Consider the following 17168-nt stretch of genomic DNA (forward strand, 5'->3'; position numbering starts at 1 on the left):
ATTTAGCTCGTTAATTCATTCATCTGATCCCGGATTCTTGAGCCTCCATATGCGGAGTGAGAAAGAGCAATCATACGACATCAGACTTCAGATATCTAGAATTTATCCAGAGAATTCAAATGAAAACAGAATGTCACAATAAGCATCTCACCCAGAAATCCAAAAGTCCAAGACATGACAAAACAGAAATAATTGCACGAGTTGAAGTAAAGACAGAAAATGCATTTTCCGGAAATTGCGAACTCGGGCAGAAAGCAATTCGAATTCTCTGTTGCAAACGAAAACTTTTACAAGCCTGTGACTTTCTCTAAATTTAAATATATGCATTAGAAGGTGTGCCTTCCCTCTGTGGGGCCTTCCCTCCGTGGGGCCTGTTACTTTTATTACCTCTGCTAAAGAGCCCCAAAGGCAGATATATGTGTAACGGGTATTAAGATGAAATTCTTGCTAAAATGTTTTGTAATTACCATGTGATGAATGGTTTTTGGCGCCCCCTACTGGTTGCCTATAAATACAAAGCTAAACCGTAAATTCCACGCAGTCTGTTGAGCGCTCTACTGTGGTAAGTCACCAAATCCAGTTCTTTTCTGAATAGTCATAGTAGGTGTGCTCAAAGACTGACGTGGAGTTTTATTGCAGTATGCGGAGAGCTGATGGACCAGTAGTGGAGCTCACTGTACTAATTTGTGTTGACCATTTATTACAGGTAATTATATTATATTATTTATTAGTAAATTATTTTGTCAGTTATGTTTGTCAGTTTTTCTTCAGTTGAGTTGTCGGTTTGTCTGTTGTATTGTCGGTTTGCTGTATTTACCAGCTTGTCAGTTTGTTTGTTCCCTGTTTCAGTTAGAAGTTACTGTTAATTAGTTTATTAGTTAAATTTGATTGTTGTCTGTCTATTTTTTTTCTTTATTTATAGGAAATAGACCAGATTGTGTTAAATTAATTTTAAAGAAGTATTAATAATCAAATATCACTATACGATCATTTGTTAGAAAAATATGTTGTTAAGCCAGATTGTAATGATTGTTTGTGACGCAGTCTGTTGAGCGCTCTACTGTGTATGCGGAGAGCTGATGGACCAGTAGTGGAGCTCACTGTACTAATTTGTGTTGACCATTTATTACAGTTATTACAGAAAATTCAACCAACTGGCCTCCTCTGTGTGTATGACGGGACGGGCATAAAGGGGAAGCTGTTACATTGGTGCCGTGACCTTGGACTACAATCAAGCTCGTCGAACCTGTGACCGTCCTGTCTGCCACATCGGGTTTTGAATACATTTATTCACATTGTGTATAGTTTCATGTTCACAGTAACATTTCAGGACAGTGAAAAGACGTTGCTGTACACTTAAACCTTTATGGAGCATTAGAGTAATATACTATGCAAATTGTTCTGACTTATTTTGTTTATTATTTGTTTATTCCAAATTGATGATTTTATTTCCTATTGTGTTTTGGATTTTGAATATCTTTCCACTTGTTAAACTCCCTGAACAATGTCTAATCAAAGTAACCACTTTTGGTTCAGCACACCCATTAGTTTTGGAAGAGGAAGAGGTGTGCTTGCTCCCATTCCTTTTTCTGTTGATAGTCCTGCTCCTGGTGGTCTTATGCCCTCATTAGATGAAATTCCTAGTGCTAGAGTCCATAATCCTACTAGTGACAGTTCTGAATGTGTAACTGCACAGATGAAATCTGTTTTACAAGAGATAGGACATCAGCTGGCTGACAGCATCATTTCACGCATACAGCCACATATCACAGTTTCTCCCAGTTCTACAGCCACACACACTGCAGGGAGTACTGTGTGTCAGTCTGGTTGTGTATCTGATGTATCCCAGGTTCAGGTTGTCTTGCAGAGAAAGGTCAAAGAACCTCCATGTTTTGCAGGTAATGGCTCAGACTCCATTACAGTGCATGATTGGGAAGATCAGATGAGAACATTCATTAGGAAAACTGATGTTAAGATTGAAGAGCAGGCTGAGGAAATCCTTATGCATCTAAGGGGAAAGGCTAAGGATGTAGTTAAGTTTGGGATTAGAAATAGTAACATTAACATCACTGCTCATCCTGACATGATTTATAGTCTCCTCAGAAAACACTTCAGCTCTTCTAAATACTCTGCTGTCCCCTTAGCTGACTTTTACTCGACCTTGCCCAAAGACCACGAAGACCCATATGACTACTGGCTGAGACTAAACAGAGCAGCTGACCTTGCTTCTGACTGCCTGAGAGAGCAGGGCAAATCATTTGAAAATCCTGAGATGGAGGTGACACGTATGTTTATTAGGAATTGTCCCTGTAAAGACCTGGCTCTCACTTTCAGATCCAAAACTATTGACAGGTGGTCAGCATGTGAAGTCCTGGAGGTGCTGAATCAGTACCATGCTGAGATGAGCTGTAAAGAAACTTTCCCAGTGCGCCACGAGAAGACAGTAGACATTAAAGTGCACAAAGCAGAAGTGGGCCATGGCTTGATCCCTACACATAACAGTCAGGAGTACCCCCAGACACACAGCGCTCAGTATGTCTCCCTGACAGATGTAATGTCGATGTTAGAGAAGGTTCTGCTACATGGAGCCTCTAATCAGCCACATGAAAGAAGGCGAATTCCACCCAGGCGACCTGTAGACAATGCAGACATAATAAATGGTTTCACTATTAAACCATGCATTATTTGCAAAGCTGACGACCACAGTGCCTTGTCACATTGCAGAGAAAATAGGCTTTGTTTCAAGTGTTATGCTCCAGGTCATTCACGCCACAACTGCCCAACTAAAAGAGCTGCCCCAGAGCATCAGGAAAACTGACTGGTCTGCACACAAGGGAGGACAGTGCAGATGAACCCAATAAGCCTCCCACTAAAAATGAGTCTCCAGAAATCCAAGATAATGCATCCCTCTTTGAGTTATACAGTAGTACATTGACCTCATCCAAGAAACCGATATTCCAGGGATCCAAAGAATAGCAGAAACTAACAACCTGTTCTACACACCTGTGTCTGTACAGAATGGCCCCACCCTCAAAGCACTATTAGACAGTGGTTCAATGGCTTGTACAATAAGTGAGTCCTCTGTTCAATCCCTTTTACAGCAGTGTCCTGATATAACGAAAGGCACAGCTGAAGACTATGTGATTATAGGCTGTGGTGGACAGCAGATTTTCCCCAAAGACATGTATGACCTTGATGTCATGGTTTATGGATGCAGGATGATAATTCCAACAATGGTTGTTCCAGGACAGACAGAACAGATTATTCTTGGCAGCAATGCAATCAAACACATTCTAACCCAACTAAAGAGCACTGACAGTTACTGGAGACTAGTTTCTTCACCCAACAATGGCCAAACACCTGACCACTGCCAATTTCTGTCACTGTTATCCAACACAGAACGTTGGAGGGGTGATTGCATTCCAGATAAAGTAGGGACAGTGAAAGTAAAAAGTTGTGTGACCCTGAAACCACAGAGTGAGCACCTTGTCTGGAGCAAGTTACCTGAGTCGGCGGTGATGTCAGCAGGCAGTACAGTGATTGTTGAGCCAACACGATCTAAAGCTGGACCAAAACACATCCTTGTTGGCAGAGTTGTCACTCCTCTTTGGGGAGATCGATGGGTACCTGTTAGGGTCATCAATCCTACAGACAGGGTTATAGTACTGAAGAGAAATGCCAAATTAGCAGATGTGTCTCCATGTATTGCAGTTGAAGACCTGCCAAAAGCTGACAAAATTGAGTGTAATCTGCAATGTATACAGAGTACAGTTGTGCAACCAAGGTCAGAGGAGGACATGATGAATACGCTGAAAGTTCTGGGTCTGCAAGACATTGACCTGAAATCATGTGAAGTGCCACTGCAGTGGAAAGACAAGCTCCTTGACCTCATTGTGCAGCATGAGTCAATCTTCTCCCGTCACAAGATGGATTGTGGAGAAGCTAAGGGTTCGTTCACCGCATCCATCTTGTTGATGACAAGCCATTTCGTTTACCCTACAGGCGCATACCACCAAGCCAATATGAGAAACTGAGAATGACTCTGAATGAGATGGAAGAGAGAGGCATTATCCAGAAGTCAAACAGCGAGTATGCATCTGCACTTGTTCTGGTATGGAAACCAAATGGTGACCTCAGAGTCTGCACTGACTTCAGATGGCTCAATGCGAGAACTGTGAAAGATGCTTACCCACTACCGCATCAAGCTGATGCTTTGGCTGCCCTTGGTGGTAATGCATTCTTCTCAACAATGGACCTGACATCAGGCTTTTATAATGTCCCTCTGCACCCTGATGACAAAAAATATACAGCATTCTCGTCTCCTTTTGGATTACATGAATACAACCGCCTCCCTCAAGGCCTGTGCAATAGTCCGGCTACATTCATGAGGATGATGATGTCGATATTCGGGATGAGAACTTCACAAGCCTATTGTGCTACCTTGATGATCTGATGGTATTTGCACCTACAGAGGAAACCGCACTCCATCGCCTACAAATGGTTTTCTCCCGTCTCAAAGAACACAATCTTAAACTCGCACCCAAGAAGTGCTTCTTCCTAAGGCGGACTGTGAAGTTTCTTGGACATGTCATCAATGACCATGGTGTCCGAACAGATCCTGAGAAAGTGAAGGCCATAAATGAAGTCCAAGTCACTGACCTAATGGAGTCTGATGGAAAAACACCTTGCCCTAGCAAAATCAGGACTTATCTAGGCATGGTGATGTACTATCAAAGCTTCATTGAGGCATGTTCTGCAAAGGCAAAACCACTATTTAAGCTCACAGCTGGACTGGATGCTCAAAACAAGCACAAACAAGGTCGCAAACTTGTCAAAAAGAGAGGTCATGTGAAACTGACACCTGCTGATTGGACAGATGCATGCCAGATTGCTTTTGAGACACTGAAACATGACCTCATGACAAGTGTTACTCTAGCCCATCCAGATTTCAAGGCACCATTTATTCTAGCTGTCGACGCATCCTTTGATGGGATTGGCGCTGTCCTGTCACAACTGCCACCTGGTGGAAAAGTGGCCAGACCAGTCGCCTTTGCAAGTAGAACTCTTTCACGTTCCCAACTGAACTACCCTGCACACCGGCTTGAATTTCTTGCCTTGAAATGGGCAGTATGTGACAAATTCAGCCATTGGTTGAAGGGCAGACACTTCACCATATGGACTGACAATAATCCATTGACCTATATCCTGACCAAACCCAGACTTGATGCGTGTGAACAGCGGTGGGTGGCAAAGCTTGCTGCATATGACTTTGACCTGAAATACATCCCTGGCCCAAAGAACATTGTTGCAGATGCCTTGAGCCGTGAGCCATTTGTCCAGTCATGTGTGGGTCATCGCCTCGTAAATGAGCCATATACCTTGCTGTTGGACCAGGTCAACAGTGTGAATGACAAACTCGTGCAGGATGTCTTCAGAGTGTCCAACAACTGTCAAGCTGTTGTAGATGATGGTGGTGAGATACCAAATGATCCAATTCAAGATACAGTTCCACTAAACACAAAAGGCTCAGTCTCAGCAGAGGAGGTTGCTGCCATCTTCAATGTTCAGTCCAGCGGAGGTGTGAGCCAAATGATGGGAACTAGTATTGACCCCAATTTTCTTCTGGATGAAAACCAGTCATCTGCATTCCCACAGAGCCAGCTTGTCAATTGGCAGGAAGCTGACGACACAATCAACAGAGCCATGTACTTTGTACGGAGACATAGAAGACCTACCAAACGTGAAAGGACTAATGAATCACAGAGCGTGATTAAGCTGCTGAAACACTGGACCAGACTCACCATACAGAATGGCATGCTGTACAAGGCAAGGAGAGATCCTCACATGAACAAGAAAATCCTCCAGTTCATAGTACCTGACTCAATGAAGCAAAAAGTTCTCCATGGTCTCCATGATGCAGCAGGTCACCAAGGCCAGCACCGTACCTTGTCTCTGGTGAGACAAAGATTTTTCTGGAGTGGCATGGGCCGTGATGTAATGAACTATGTTCGGTGCTGTCAGCGCTGCATTGTAGGAAAGACAGCGGAACCGCACAGCCGTGCACCACTCCAAAAATAGTCACTACTGAGCCTATGGAATTAGTCTGCATAGACTTTTGGACTGCTGAGCAAGGGAACAAGTCTGTGGATGTTCTAGTTGTGACTGATCATTTTTCCAAGATGGCACATGCCTTCCCCTGTAAGAATCAGACTGCCAAGGAAGTTGCTCGTCGTCTCTGGAACAACTTCTTTCTCATTTATGGGTTTCCTCGTCGTATACATTCTGACCAAGGGGCCAACTTTGAGAGCAAACTAATCAAAGAGCTTCTAGAAATGGCTGGAATACAGAAATCCCATACAACTCCCTATCACCCCATGGGGAATGGTGTTGCAGAGAGATTCAACAGGACTCTGGGAGACATGATCAGATCCCTTCCTCCTCAGCCAAAAGCAAAGTGGCCACAAATGCTGCAACTACTAACCTTCTGCTATAACTGCACAGAGCATGAGACAACAGGGTTCGCACCATTCTACCTGCTATTTGGAAGGATCCCTCGTCTACCTGTTGACGTGATGTTTCAACATACCCTTACCGACAACACTGTTGTCAACCACTCAGACTTTGTTTCCCACCTAAAAAACGATCTACACAAGGCTGCTCAAATTGTGCAGAAAAACAGTCTCAAGGAACAGACTCGCCATGCCAACCTGTACAACCGTAAGATCAAAGGCTCACCTCTCGTCATTGGAGACAGAGTCCTGATTGCCAACAGAGGAGTGCAAGGAAAGCGCAAGATTGCAGACAAGTGGGAATCTACCCCTTATGAGGTCATATCAGTCAGGCCTGATATCAATGTCTACAGAGTTAAAGATGTCCTAACGGGCAGAGAGAGAGTTGTCCACAGAAACCTGCTACTCTCTGTTAGCTTCTTGCCATGTGAGAATGCTGAGGACCACGAATCTGACAGTACTACTGCTGCGCATGGAAGTGGTCTATGTCCAGACACCTGATGAGCCGGAGAACAGTGACAGTGACAGTGACATTCTACCCTCAGACATGATGACAGCCCCTTCCACAGACATGTTCGCTCCTGACAAATACCTCACAGACGTTGACGCTCCTGTGACGGCTGCTCCAAACGATGACTGTTCAGACATTCCAGGCTCCTCACCTCAAATTGTTTCTACAAAGCTTGACCGTCGTATTCTTAGGGACCGTAGTTCCATCAGGCCTCCCCGACGTCTTATTTGTGAGATGAATAATCAAGAAGTAGATGAAACTTCTTTATCTGCAGTGTCTGTTAGTTCCCTAATTTCATTTTTTTCAAATGCATTTTCAGCTTAAGTAGCAGAGTTAAAACCGTGTTAACCATAGAGGTGCTTGAGTAGTGCTTTTAGGGTCATAGGAACAGTGTTACATTTCAAAGGTGTAATGGGCACTTTTGAGTCTGTGTTTAGTTAGGAATTTGATCAACTCCTTTCTTTACATACTCCCTTTTGGCAGAGTTTTTGCACTGACAAGTATACCCACTTTCGTTCCTAGTGTTGCACTTTTTTTTTCTTTTTTTTTGCTTTTCCCTTAGTACACCCACTTTATTTGATTGTTTTGTTTTGTTTGATCATATTTTTCATATTTAGCATAATTTCAGGGGGGTGTATGTAACGGGTATTAAGATGAAATTCTTGCTAAAATGTTTTGTAATTACCATGTGATGAATGGTTTTTGGCGCCCCCTACTGGTTGCCTATAAATACAAAGCTAAACCGTAAATTCCACGCAGTCTGTTGAGCGCTCTACTGTGGTAAGTCACCAAATCCAGTTCTTTTCTGAATAGTCATAGTAGGTGTGCTCAAAGACTGACGTGGAGTTTTATTGCAGTATGCGGAGAGCTGATGGACCAGTAGTGGAGCTCACTGTACTAATTTGTGTTGACCATTTATTACAGGTAATTATATTATATTATTTATTAGTAAATTATTTTGTCAGTTATGTTTGTCAGTTTTTCTTCAGTTGAGTTGTCGGTTTGTCTGTTGTATTGTCGGTTTGCTGTATTTACCAGCTTGTCAGTTTGTTTGTTCCCTGTTTCAGTTAGAAGTTACTGTTAATTAGTTTATTAGTTAAATTTGATTGTTGTCTGTCTATTTTTTTTCTTTATTTATAGGAAATAGACCAGATTGTGTTAAATTAATTTTAAAGAAGTATTAATAATCAAATATCACTATACGATCATTTGTTAGAAAAATATGTTGTTAAGCCAGATTGTAATGATTGTTTGTGACGCAGTCTGTTGAGCGCTCTACTGTGTATGCGGAGAGCTGATGGACCAGTAGTGGAGCTCACTGTACTAATTTGTGTTGACCATTTATTACAGTTATTACAGAAAATTCAACCAACTGGCCTCCTCTGTGTGTATGACGGGACGGGCATAAAGGGGAAGCTGTTACATATGGATTGTCAAACTGGGTCTTTGTTGTACCAGGGGTCTCCTGCAAACTCTCTCTGGGCTAAATTTACGACCTATGTCTGTTTTGGTTTTCTGCCTCAATGATTGAACTAGAACGTGTTTGTGTTTTACTGAAACAAAATCTAATGCTAAATACTAACTATAAGTTTGGATCTAAAACAAACTAATTCAAAACATGCTTAAAGAAATATAGTATGGATAACATTATTTATAAAAAGTTTTACGATCCTGGTGAACTATTGAACCACACTAGGAATTTGTTAATTGCCTGGCAGACAGACTCCCTGTCTATAGATCAGTTAAGGAGTCTAGGCCTCTCTTTTCTGTAGAATCCTCCCTGTAAAATCTGAGAGTGGCCAGTTATTTTAGTTTGGATCTTTATCTAAATTTATGTGAACGTAGAGTGTACTTTAACTTTCTATGGTATATTTCATATGCATCAAGGCTATCCTGTGCAGTATTGTGCTAATTTAAAAATCTATTTCAACATTATCCTCTGAGCTCATCAGACTTCAGATACCAGCTATCAGACTTCAGATACCAGCTACCAGAGGCCTGGGAGCTTGAGGGTCCTGCGCAGTATCTTGGCTGTGCCAAGGACTGCACATTTCTGGACTGAGGTGTCTGATGTTCATGGGATATGTTGTAGCCATTGCTCCAGTTTGGGGGTGACTGCCCAGAGGGCCCCGATGACCATTGCTCCAGTTTAGGTACCACTGTGGTCTTCACCTTCCAGGCCCTCTCCAGTTCCTCCCTGAGGCCCTGGTATTTCTCCACTTTCTTGTGCTCCTTTTTCCTGATGATGCAGTCACTTGGTATTGCTACATCTACCACAATGGCTTTTCTCTGTTGTTTATCCACTAGGACAATGTCTGGTTGGTTCGCCCTTACATAAGTCATCAGTCTTTCACCAGAGAGGGCGGGATTCGAATCCAGTCTGGGTCCTTAGGCAAGACCCTTCAAGCTACTGCCTACCTCAGACGTCGCCCGGCCAAGCAAGGTCTGCGTCAGGTGCTGGGGAACCAGAGCACCTTGATGACAAATGGGCTACTGGAACAAGATGGAAATGGGTGAGAGGTTAAAACTTGGATCTGTTGGAATGCTACTACTCAAGTAACCCTAATCAGAGAGGTTACATGCAAAGACTGGGGAAGGAATGGTTACTTCAACATCCCCAGTCAACACTAAGTGCTAAACAACTATATATATATATATATATATATATATATATATATATAGAGAGAGAGACAGAGAGAGAGAGAGAGAGAGAGAGAGAGAGAGAGAGAGAGAGAGAGAGAGAGAGAGACATCTATCTATCTATGTATGTATGTATGTATGTATGTATGTATGTATGTATGTATGTATGTATGTATGTATGTATGTATGTATGTATGTATGTATATATATATATATTTTTTTTTTCTTCTAACTTCTTCAGTTTGTTTGTTTGTTTTTTGGCAGGTGGTACCCACCAGTAGATGGTGCCCATATCAAGCACTATCTGCTGTATTTGATATGGGCCACAATATTTATTTCAATGGTCTCAAGGGCCAGTCTCCTGCAGCTTTTATGTTCTTGTCCTACACACTTGAATTAGATTGCTGAACTGAAGCACCAGCATGCAGCCAAAATCTACAGAGCTCTGCTAACGAGCTAATATTAGAGTCAGGTGTGCTGAAGCAGGGGAGACATTTAAAAGTTGCAGGACACCACGCATTTTTTTTAACGGAATAATCACATTTAATTTCCACAACAGAAGGACAGTAAATTATCATTTAGTTATTTTCGTTATGTCTATTTTTTTTCTTTTTATCACGCTGAACTACTATGCACATAATGCAGCCATCGTCTTGATGAAAAAGTTCTGTTTTTCCTATACAACCTAAAAAATGGGAATAAACCGATTGCTCTTTGAAAATCACAACTGATTCACTGTTTTAGATATTTGTCAACAGTGACAAGATGCATATTTTCAAATGACGAACTAATATTTGTGGCTCTAAACCCGCGTTGAACTGCAGACTTACATCTGAATGAAACTTGCTCCTCTCCACTAGGAGGCAGTTATGCAGCTATCCTTTGTTTACCAACTCGCGCGCCATCAAACAGAAGAAGGGGAAGGTTTGCCGCTTGCTAGCGTGTGGCTAACAGTAGAAGTATCGAAGCAATTTTCTGTGCTGTTGACAATTTGAAGTCGCCGTATCTTCGTTTTGTTAGTTTCCCTTCGTTTGATGGTCATATTCAGAACGCGGAAAAAAGGTAAGTTGGGGATTTTGCCCCGGAAATCAAGGCTGTGAACGTTAGCATTTGGAGTGTTCTGACCAGAACGCTGCACATGCAAAAGGTACAAATGGATGACCTGAACGACGAGAACCTCCAAAAGAAACCAGTGGTTATTTTGACTCGACTCGACGAGTTTACGCTCAGTGCGCTTCAGCCGCCGACACCCCAGCAGTTCGACAGCGAAGCCGATTCGGCCGGCAGCTCCGACTCCGACATGCTATGGGAACCAGGAGACGATTCGGGGGACTCGAATTTTGGGGGCAAAAAGAAAACTCCGCACAAACACAAAAAGGCGAATGAAGCGAAAGCGCATTCGCCGTTGGTGAGCATCAATAACAACAGCGCCAGCAACAACAGCCACAGCACTAACAACAGCAGCGTCTGCAGCAACGACTGCAGCAGTGGCAGCAACAACACCAACAAAGGTAAGGACGTTTCCACCCACAAATGTAAACTAGTAACAACGCTGGGATTGCTAGAGTGCCTCAGGAGTTCAGTCTCCCAACTCCGTATTCCAAGTGTGTTTCCCCCCTCTCACCAGTTGGCGAAGCATCCCCCATCATAGTGTCTGCAGTGTTTGCCAGTAACTCCAATGAAACGAGAAAAGTGCGGCCTGATTTGCCAGAGGTGGAGATTGGGTTGGACATGGAGGTCCTGGCCAGGCGGAGAATCATGAGGTGGCAACAAGGCAAGATAGTAGAGATAATTAACAAGGGTAAGAAAGAGCACTTTAATGTGAGTTTGTGTGTTTTTTTTTAAATAAGTTCAAATAAAATCACTAGTTGAATGGAAAGACGGGTGTTCATGTTGACTCAAGTAATCCCTTTTCAGGAATTGAGGTAGTTTTCTGTGACCATTTTTTTCCACTTTTGATTCAATCAGGATAAAACTTTTACCTCAGAAAAGACCCCAGCATGAAAAGTGAGTCATCCCGTTCAAACTTATTGAGATCTCATTAATCAGAGCTCAGAGAAACATGTTAATGCCTTGAGCTTCATGGGAATATGCAACTTTGGTCAGTGTCGTACGTTTCCATGGAGTTTAAAGGTACTTCGAGTCAGTTGGTAAGATAAAATGTAGGAGTCAGACTCCAGCTGCAAAAACTAACACTTCAGGGTTGAAACAATCAGATTAATGCTGATGAATTGATTAATGAAATAATGTAGTGACTGATTAATGGTCAACTGAAATAGAGTGACTCTCAGTCAGAGTTTCTGACAGAGTAGTGTATTTATGTAGATAATGGCAGGAGCACAGGGTGAAGGCAGAGGAGCAAGTTGTTGTTTTTTCACAGATTATACTGTCATGACATAGTGGTAGTTGTAAAAAGCCATATTTTGTATAAACTTGAATACACCTTGAGGCACATTCTTAGATTATGTGATATTATTGGGTCATCGCAATCTATTGATGGTAGCTGTAACTTTAAAATTTGTTTTAAAAAGATTACAGTCACTCAGAAAGAGAAAGTGTCATCATAGTTATCTTGCTAAGGTTTGCTAGTTTTATTTCTCCTAGTTCAGCCTTTTCTCCTTTCATTCATTTTGCATACATATTGCCACAAAGCTTTTACTGTTTTTCTGATGTTTTACAGAACTGCTCTGACTTTTTTTTTTTTTTGCGTTTTTTGTTGCTTTCTGTATCTTCCTTACTTAATGCAGGGATATTTAGTAGAAACATTTCCAGAGCAAATTACATTTACAGTAACGATTATTGTTTTTAAGTTGTCTTTTAAATGCATTTTTGTAAATAGATTTTAAAGACCTTTGACTCATTTTTCTTTTACTGACTCTTGAATATGCCTGAAATAGTGACACATTTCATCTTTAAAAAACTTTGCATCCTTTTTATTTTTTATATATGCCATGTTACAGGACTTGAGCTTTCTGTGCTTCTCTGTTTTCCTTGAGTTTTGTGAGCTGCAATAAAATCATTTAGACAAGATTTAGTTTTGTTTTTTTCTTTTTGTTTTGGCAGACGATGGACGAGTAAAGTACAAAGTGATTTTTAATGAGAAGGGGAAAAGCTTGGTATCAGGACATCACATCGCGAAGAAAACCAACCCAAAGTTGGACCAACTGTACGTCGGAGCCCGAGTTTTAATTCAGTCTCCAGAAGATGAGCAGTGCTTCCTACCTGGACTTTTGGCTGAGCTCCCCAGCAGAAAGAATCGCTTAAGGTCTTGGATCAAATGACTGCTAAAACATTCATAAACCCCCAATTAGAAAAAAAAGAAAGTATTTTTGAATAATTTCATGCTTTTCAGGTTTCTGGTGTTTTTGGATGATCACACACCAGTTTATGTCAGCTTACCGTCACTTTATCTCATTTGCAGACAAAGTAAGTTTGACTTTTTTATATATTAATTATATTTTGCATCTTTTCTTCCCTAGAATTACCATGATGTATGTTTCATATGTTATGTTTTAGAGATGATATATACCCTGCACCTAGCTAGGATTTTACCTCTTTTTTTAAGCCTTGCATTGCAAATAAACCTGTCCTTTTTTGTGATTATTTGGTTTCATGACACATATAGTAGAAGCCAGATATTACATACACCAAAGTAAAATATAATGTCTGAAATTCAATCAGACCAAACTTTTCATGGTTTAGCTTGGTGAGAATTACAAAATATATTTCTACTTTGTAAATGCCAGAAAACTTGGCAAAAACATTTTTTTTGTGACCCAGAGTATACATTTTATGACCAAATGTATGTAAACTTTCGAATTTTCTTGAAGTCACACAAGAAATTCTGAAACATGTTTTTGCCAAGTTTTCTAGCAGCTTGCAAATGGAACTAATTTAGGGAATTCTAACTAAGGTAAAACAATAAAGATTTTGTCTGTGTCTTTTTATTCGGTGTATGTAAATATCTGGCTTCAACTGTAATCCTTCATGTTTTATCAGGATTGAATGGTCGTAGATATGCTACATTAAGACGGTATGTTTGTAATCATTTTAGTACAGTTCTTTTGAACAAGTTTTTAATTAACATTTCTGTAATTTATGTGGTACTTTTTGCTGTTTTGTCCAGAAGAGGGCACTGTGAAACAAAAAGTGCTACAAACTGTGGACTGCTGTGGAAATAATTTTTTTCTTTTTCTTTAATAATTTGTGATTAATTTCTTTTTTCTTTTTTTTAACAGTGGAAGATCCTTTAGGGGACCTTGTAGATGGTCCACACAAGTTATTCATGGAACATTACTTGAGGAGCTGGCCGTATCCACACCTAACCCACTACAAAGAGGGACAAATCCTTAAAATAGAACTGAATGGAGTCCATCAGAAGTGTCAAGTTGAGTCGGTCGATTGCAGCTTGATGAAGGTTGTTTTTGAGGTTAGTATTGATGGTTAGGTATTTTCTTAACCTACATACAAAAGAACCACAGTAAAAGTTTATTAGTTTTCAAACAATCTTTTGGGAAGGGAAGACACAGCAAACTGCTTCTCCAAACTGCTCACCATGTGTTCTAACTCTGCTGCATGTGAGTGGAACATGGAGGAGTCATTAATAAATGAAGGAGGGCTGATAACAGGGAAGAAGGAACACAGAAGTTAAATTCCACGCACAGACAGTTTTACGACTAAGGAGTATCTCAGAAAGTTCTCCCTAAAGAGAATCAAGACCATCTGTAAAAACATGCTCAAGGTTTAAAGGAAAAGCAAGTTTTGTCTTACACACGGTTTAACAAATTAGACCACTAAGCCTTTAAATGAAAAACAAACTAGTAACACTACTAATGTAAAAAAAGATAAGAAATATACTAATTCTAATAAGTATCTTTCTGATTTTATTATATTTTGTAAAGTCTGAAACCTAATCCATTTAACTGATGTGTTTTAATCCAAATATAGAATAGTTATGATTTTTTTTTGTGCTATTTCAACGAAATTATCCAGATGTGGGAGATACCAATGTACAGCAAAACTATGGGCCTAGGAAATTAACATTGGTATACTGAAAATTTGGTAGTATTATTTTTATATTTGTTTTATTGATGCCTTTAAGTCAGTCAAGTCTTGTTAGAGAATCTGACCCAAGTCTCCAGTCGCTTCAGCATTGTCCTGGTCAACAGTACAATAATAGATGAATTAAATACAGACTGAAGTTTTTTCAAGCCTGTTTTTTCACTTACAGCTAATTAAAAGATAGAATATTACCTCAAATGTTTGAATACACAAATCTGGCCTCATTTTCAAAGAGCACTTTAATCTGACAAATGTGCCTCATTGCAACCTCTGTGCTAATTTATTAAAAATGTTTGTATTTAAACATTTTATATTTTACACAGGAAAACGGGGAGATGGACTGGATCCACAGAGGCTCCCTACGACTGGAGCACATGTCCAAGTTCTTGGAGTTGAAGCAAAATCAAGAACCCAAGGCAGACAATTGACTCTAAATGGCCTATACATTTTTACAGAAAGAGGACATTAAATACAAAAAAAGAAAAAAAGACTACAAATACATGTTTCTTTCCGGCCGTTGACTTGCATTTTGATTCCTGACACGACAGATGTAAGGTTGAAGCATGTAAACTCAAATAGATAGTTATTTCTTTTGGTCATTCTTTTCATTTCTGTTGAAAAGTGTAAATATGTCTATTCTCTACATCTTTCCATTTTAAATGTATTTCCAAATCTTTGTGCATAGAAACACTGGTAAAATAACTTGTTTAAACAAGGACAAATAAATTTAGCAAAAATATTATACAGAACAACTTAGGTTTGATTTGAACATAATATTTCAAGCTGAATTTTGCTCCTATTTTGATCCCAGAACTGTTCTTAATTGATGCCCCTATGTAAGTAAAGCATTTTTGTATATTAAGAACGTCTATTTCTTTTATCGGGCTTTTTATTTCATGCTATTTTCACAATTTGGTGTGCCTAAGCGGACATTGCTTCTTCAGCAGTAGTGAAGGTATTTTATTCTGTTATTCTCAACTTTTTTTTTTTTTTGCCCTAGAAATATTTTTGGCATTTAAAGATTAAAAAAAAAAAAAAAAAAACTTTTCACTCATTTCTATATACAACTTGGCAAATGATGTCCATTCTGTCATGTACACTGTATTTTTTATAAAAAGACAAAAAAAAAAAAAAAATTTTACCATGTGTATTTACTTTGACCTTTGTAATTAGCTTTACATGTAATCCAGTCCAATATTGATTGTGACATTGAGATTTAGTTGTAAAACAGTCAACGTTTTAGTTACTTGTTTAGCTTGAACATAACGGAGGGAATAGTACATCATGAATAAGTTACAATAAAGTAATTTTGTCTGTGTATTTAGCATTACATCGAGGTACAAATGGGAAATAAGACAGTTATCCACTGTGTAATTTGATTTTAAACCCACCCGAAATAATAGGCGAGTAGAAACCTTTTCAGGTCCCAACCACACATATAGCTGTCAGACAAGTGTGCAGAAACTCGCAAAAGGTACGTATATTAATTTCACTTTGTGCTTTCTTTTTAAGCATTTTTTAAATATTTTGTTCCATGTTAAAAATGTTAGTCTAGATTTTTAGTTATAGACTGATTACCAAATTTTCTTTCCTCTGAAAGTTATTTTCTCCCAGATCCTGGCAAAGGCTGCTCCAAAAGAAATCCTTGTAATACTAGCAAATAGAAGCGAGCTATATATATATATATATATATATATATATATATATATATATATATATATATATATATATATATATATATATATATATATATATATATATATATATATATATATATATGTGCATTATGTCTGCATGTATGAAGAGAGAGAGTTGGTAGTTAGTCATTTTGCTTTATTAAAGCAAGAGACACTGTTAAGAATTAAAGAGGAAATATCTTCATTTTGCTCATTAATTTTTCTTTGTTTCAGGTTCTTGAGCCTCAGCGTGCGCAGGGAAAAAGAGCAATCATACGACATCAAACTTCAGATATCTAGAGCTTTATCCAGAGAATTCAATGCATACAGAATGTTACAATAAGCATCTCACCCAGATTATCAAAAGTCCAAGACGTGACTAAACAGAAATACCCGAGTTGAAAGAAAGCACAGAAAGCAAGAACAGAAAATGCATTTTCCAGGTATCGCGGACGCGGGCACAAAGCAATTCGAATTCTCTGTTGCAAACGAAAACTTTTATTCAACTGTGTATTTAAATACATGCATTAGAAGGTGTGTTTTTTCCTTTGTGGGGGCTGTCTTAATGTTAATCTTATTACCTCTGGGGCCTGCTAAAACACCCAGATCTTCTCGTACCAGTCTCTTGCCAAGGCCATGATTTATGGCGTGCAGCTGGAGCGTTCTCTGCCTCAAATGATTCAACAAGAAAGTAGTTTGTATTTCAAACAAGCTCGCACAAAATCTAATGCTAAATAATAACTATAAGTTTGGATCTAAGAACTAAAGTGT

The 17168-nt window shown here is 39.6% G+C and overlaps 2 protein-coding genes across 3 annotated transcripts; both read left to right on the plus strand.

Annotated features, from left to right (window-relative positions):
- The first annotated feature begins 420 nt into the window (after positions 1-420).
- LOC129360138 (uncharacterized) lies at positions 421-2955 on the plus strand. The gene is made up of 2 exons (XM_055030252.1): positions 421-562; positions 640-2955. The coding sequence occupies exon 2, from the start codon at positions 1505-1507 to the stop codon at positions 2816-2818; it is 1314 nt and encodes a 437-aa protein (XP_054886227.1). The 5' UTR covers positions 421-562; positions 640-1504; the 3' UTR covers positions 2819-2955.
- Positions 2956-10528: 7573 nt separating this feature from the next.
- On the plus strand, positions 10529-15209 carry LOC129360139 (histone-lysine N-methyltransferase SETDB1-B-like). 2 transcript variants are annotated; one of them, XM_055030254.1, is made up of 7 exons: positions 10529-10722; positions 10808-11171; positions 11288-11461; positions 12724-12925; positions 13013-13086; positions 13899-14089; positions 15045-15209. In XM_055030254.1, the coding sequence occupies exons 2-7, from the start codon at positions 10814-10816 to the stop codon at positions 15147-15149; spliced, it is 1104 nt and encodes a 367-aa protein (XP_054886229.1). In that variant the 5' UTR covers positions 10529-10722; positions 10808-10813; the 3' UTR covers positions 15150-15209. The 2 variants fall into 2 exon arrangements, with proteins under 2 accessions (XP_054886229.1, XP_054886228.1); XM_055030253.1 differs by having other exon boundaries at positions 10529-11171.
- The last annotated feature ends 1959 nt before the right edge of the window (positions 15210-17168 follow it).

The sequence above is a fragment of the Poeciliopsis prolifica genome, unplaced genomic scaffold, assembly GCF_027474105.1.
Source record: "Poeciliopsis prolifica strain line A6 unplaced genomic scaffold, Auburn_PproV2 SCAFFOLD005, whole genome shotgun sequence".
NCBI classification, from domain to species: Eukaryota; Metazoa; Chordata; class Actinopteri; order Cyprinodontiformes; family Poeciliidae; genus Poeciliopsis; species Poeciliopsis prolifica.

What these genes read in the sequence shown, in the direction of transcription:
- LOC129360138 (XM_055030252.1), top strand. Translation starts at nt 1,505, where the DNA reads ATGTCTAATCAAAGTAACCACTTTTGGTTCAGCACACCCATTAGTTTT.
- LOC129360139 (XM_055030253.1), top strand. Translation starts at nt 10,799, where the DNA reads ATGCAAAAGGTACAAATGGATGACCTGAACGACGAGAACCTCCAAAAG. An exon ending in CAGCAACAACACCAACAAAG is followed by an intron (nt 11,172 to 11,287) that starts GTAAGGACGTTT and finishes CCCTCTCACCAG; the next exon opens with TTGGCGAAGCATCCCCCATC. An exon ending in AGCAGAAAGAATCGCTTAAG is followed by an intron (nt 12,926 to 13,012) that starts GTCTTGGATCAA and finishes CATGCTTTTCAG; the next exon opens with GTTTCTGGTGTTTTTGGATG.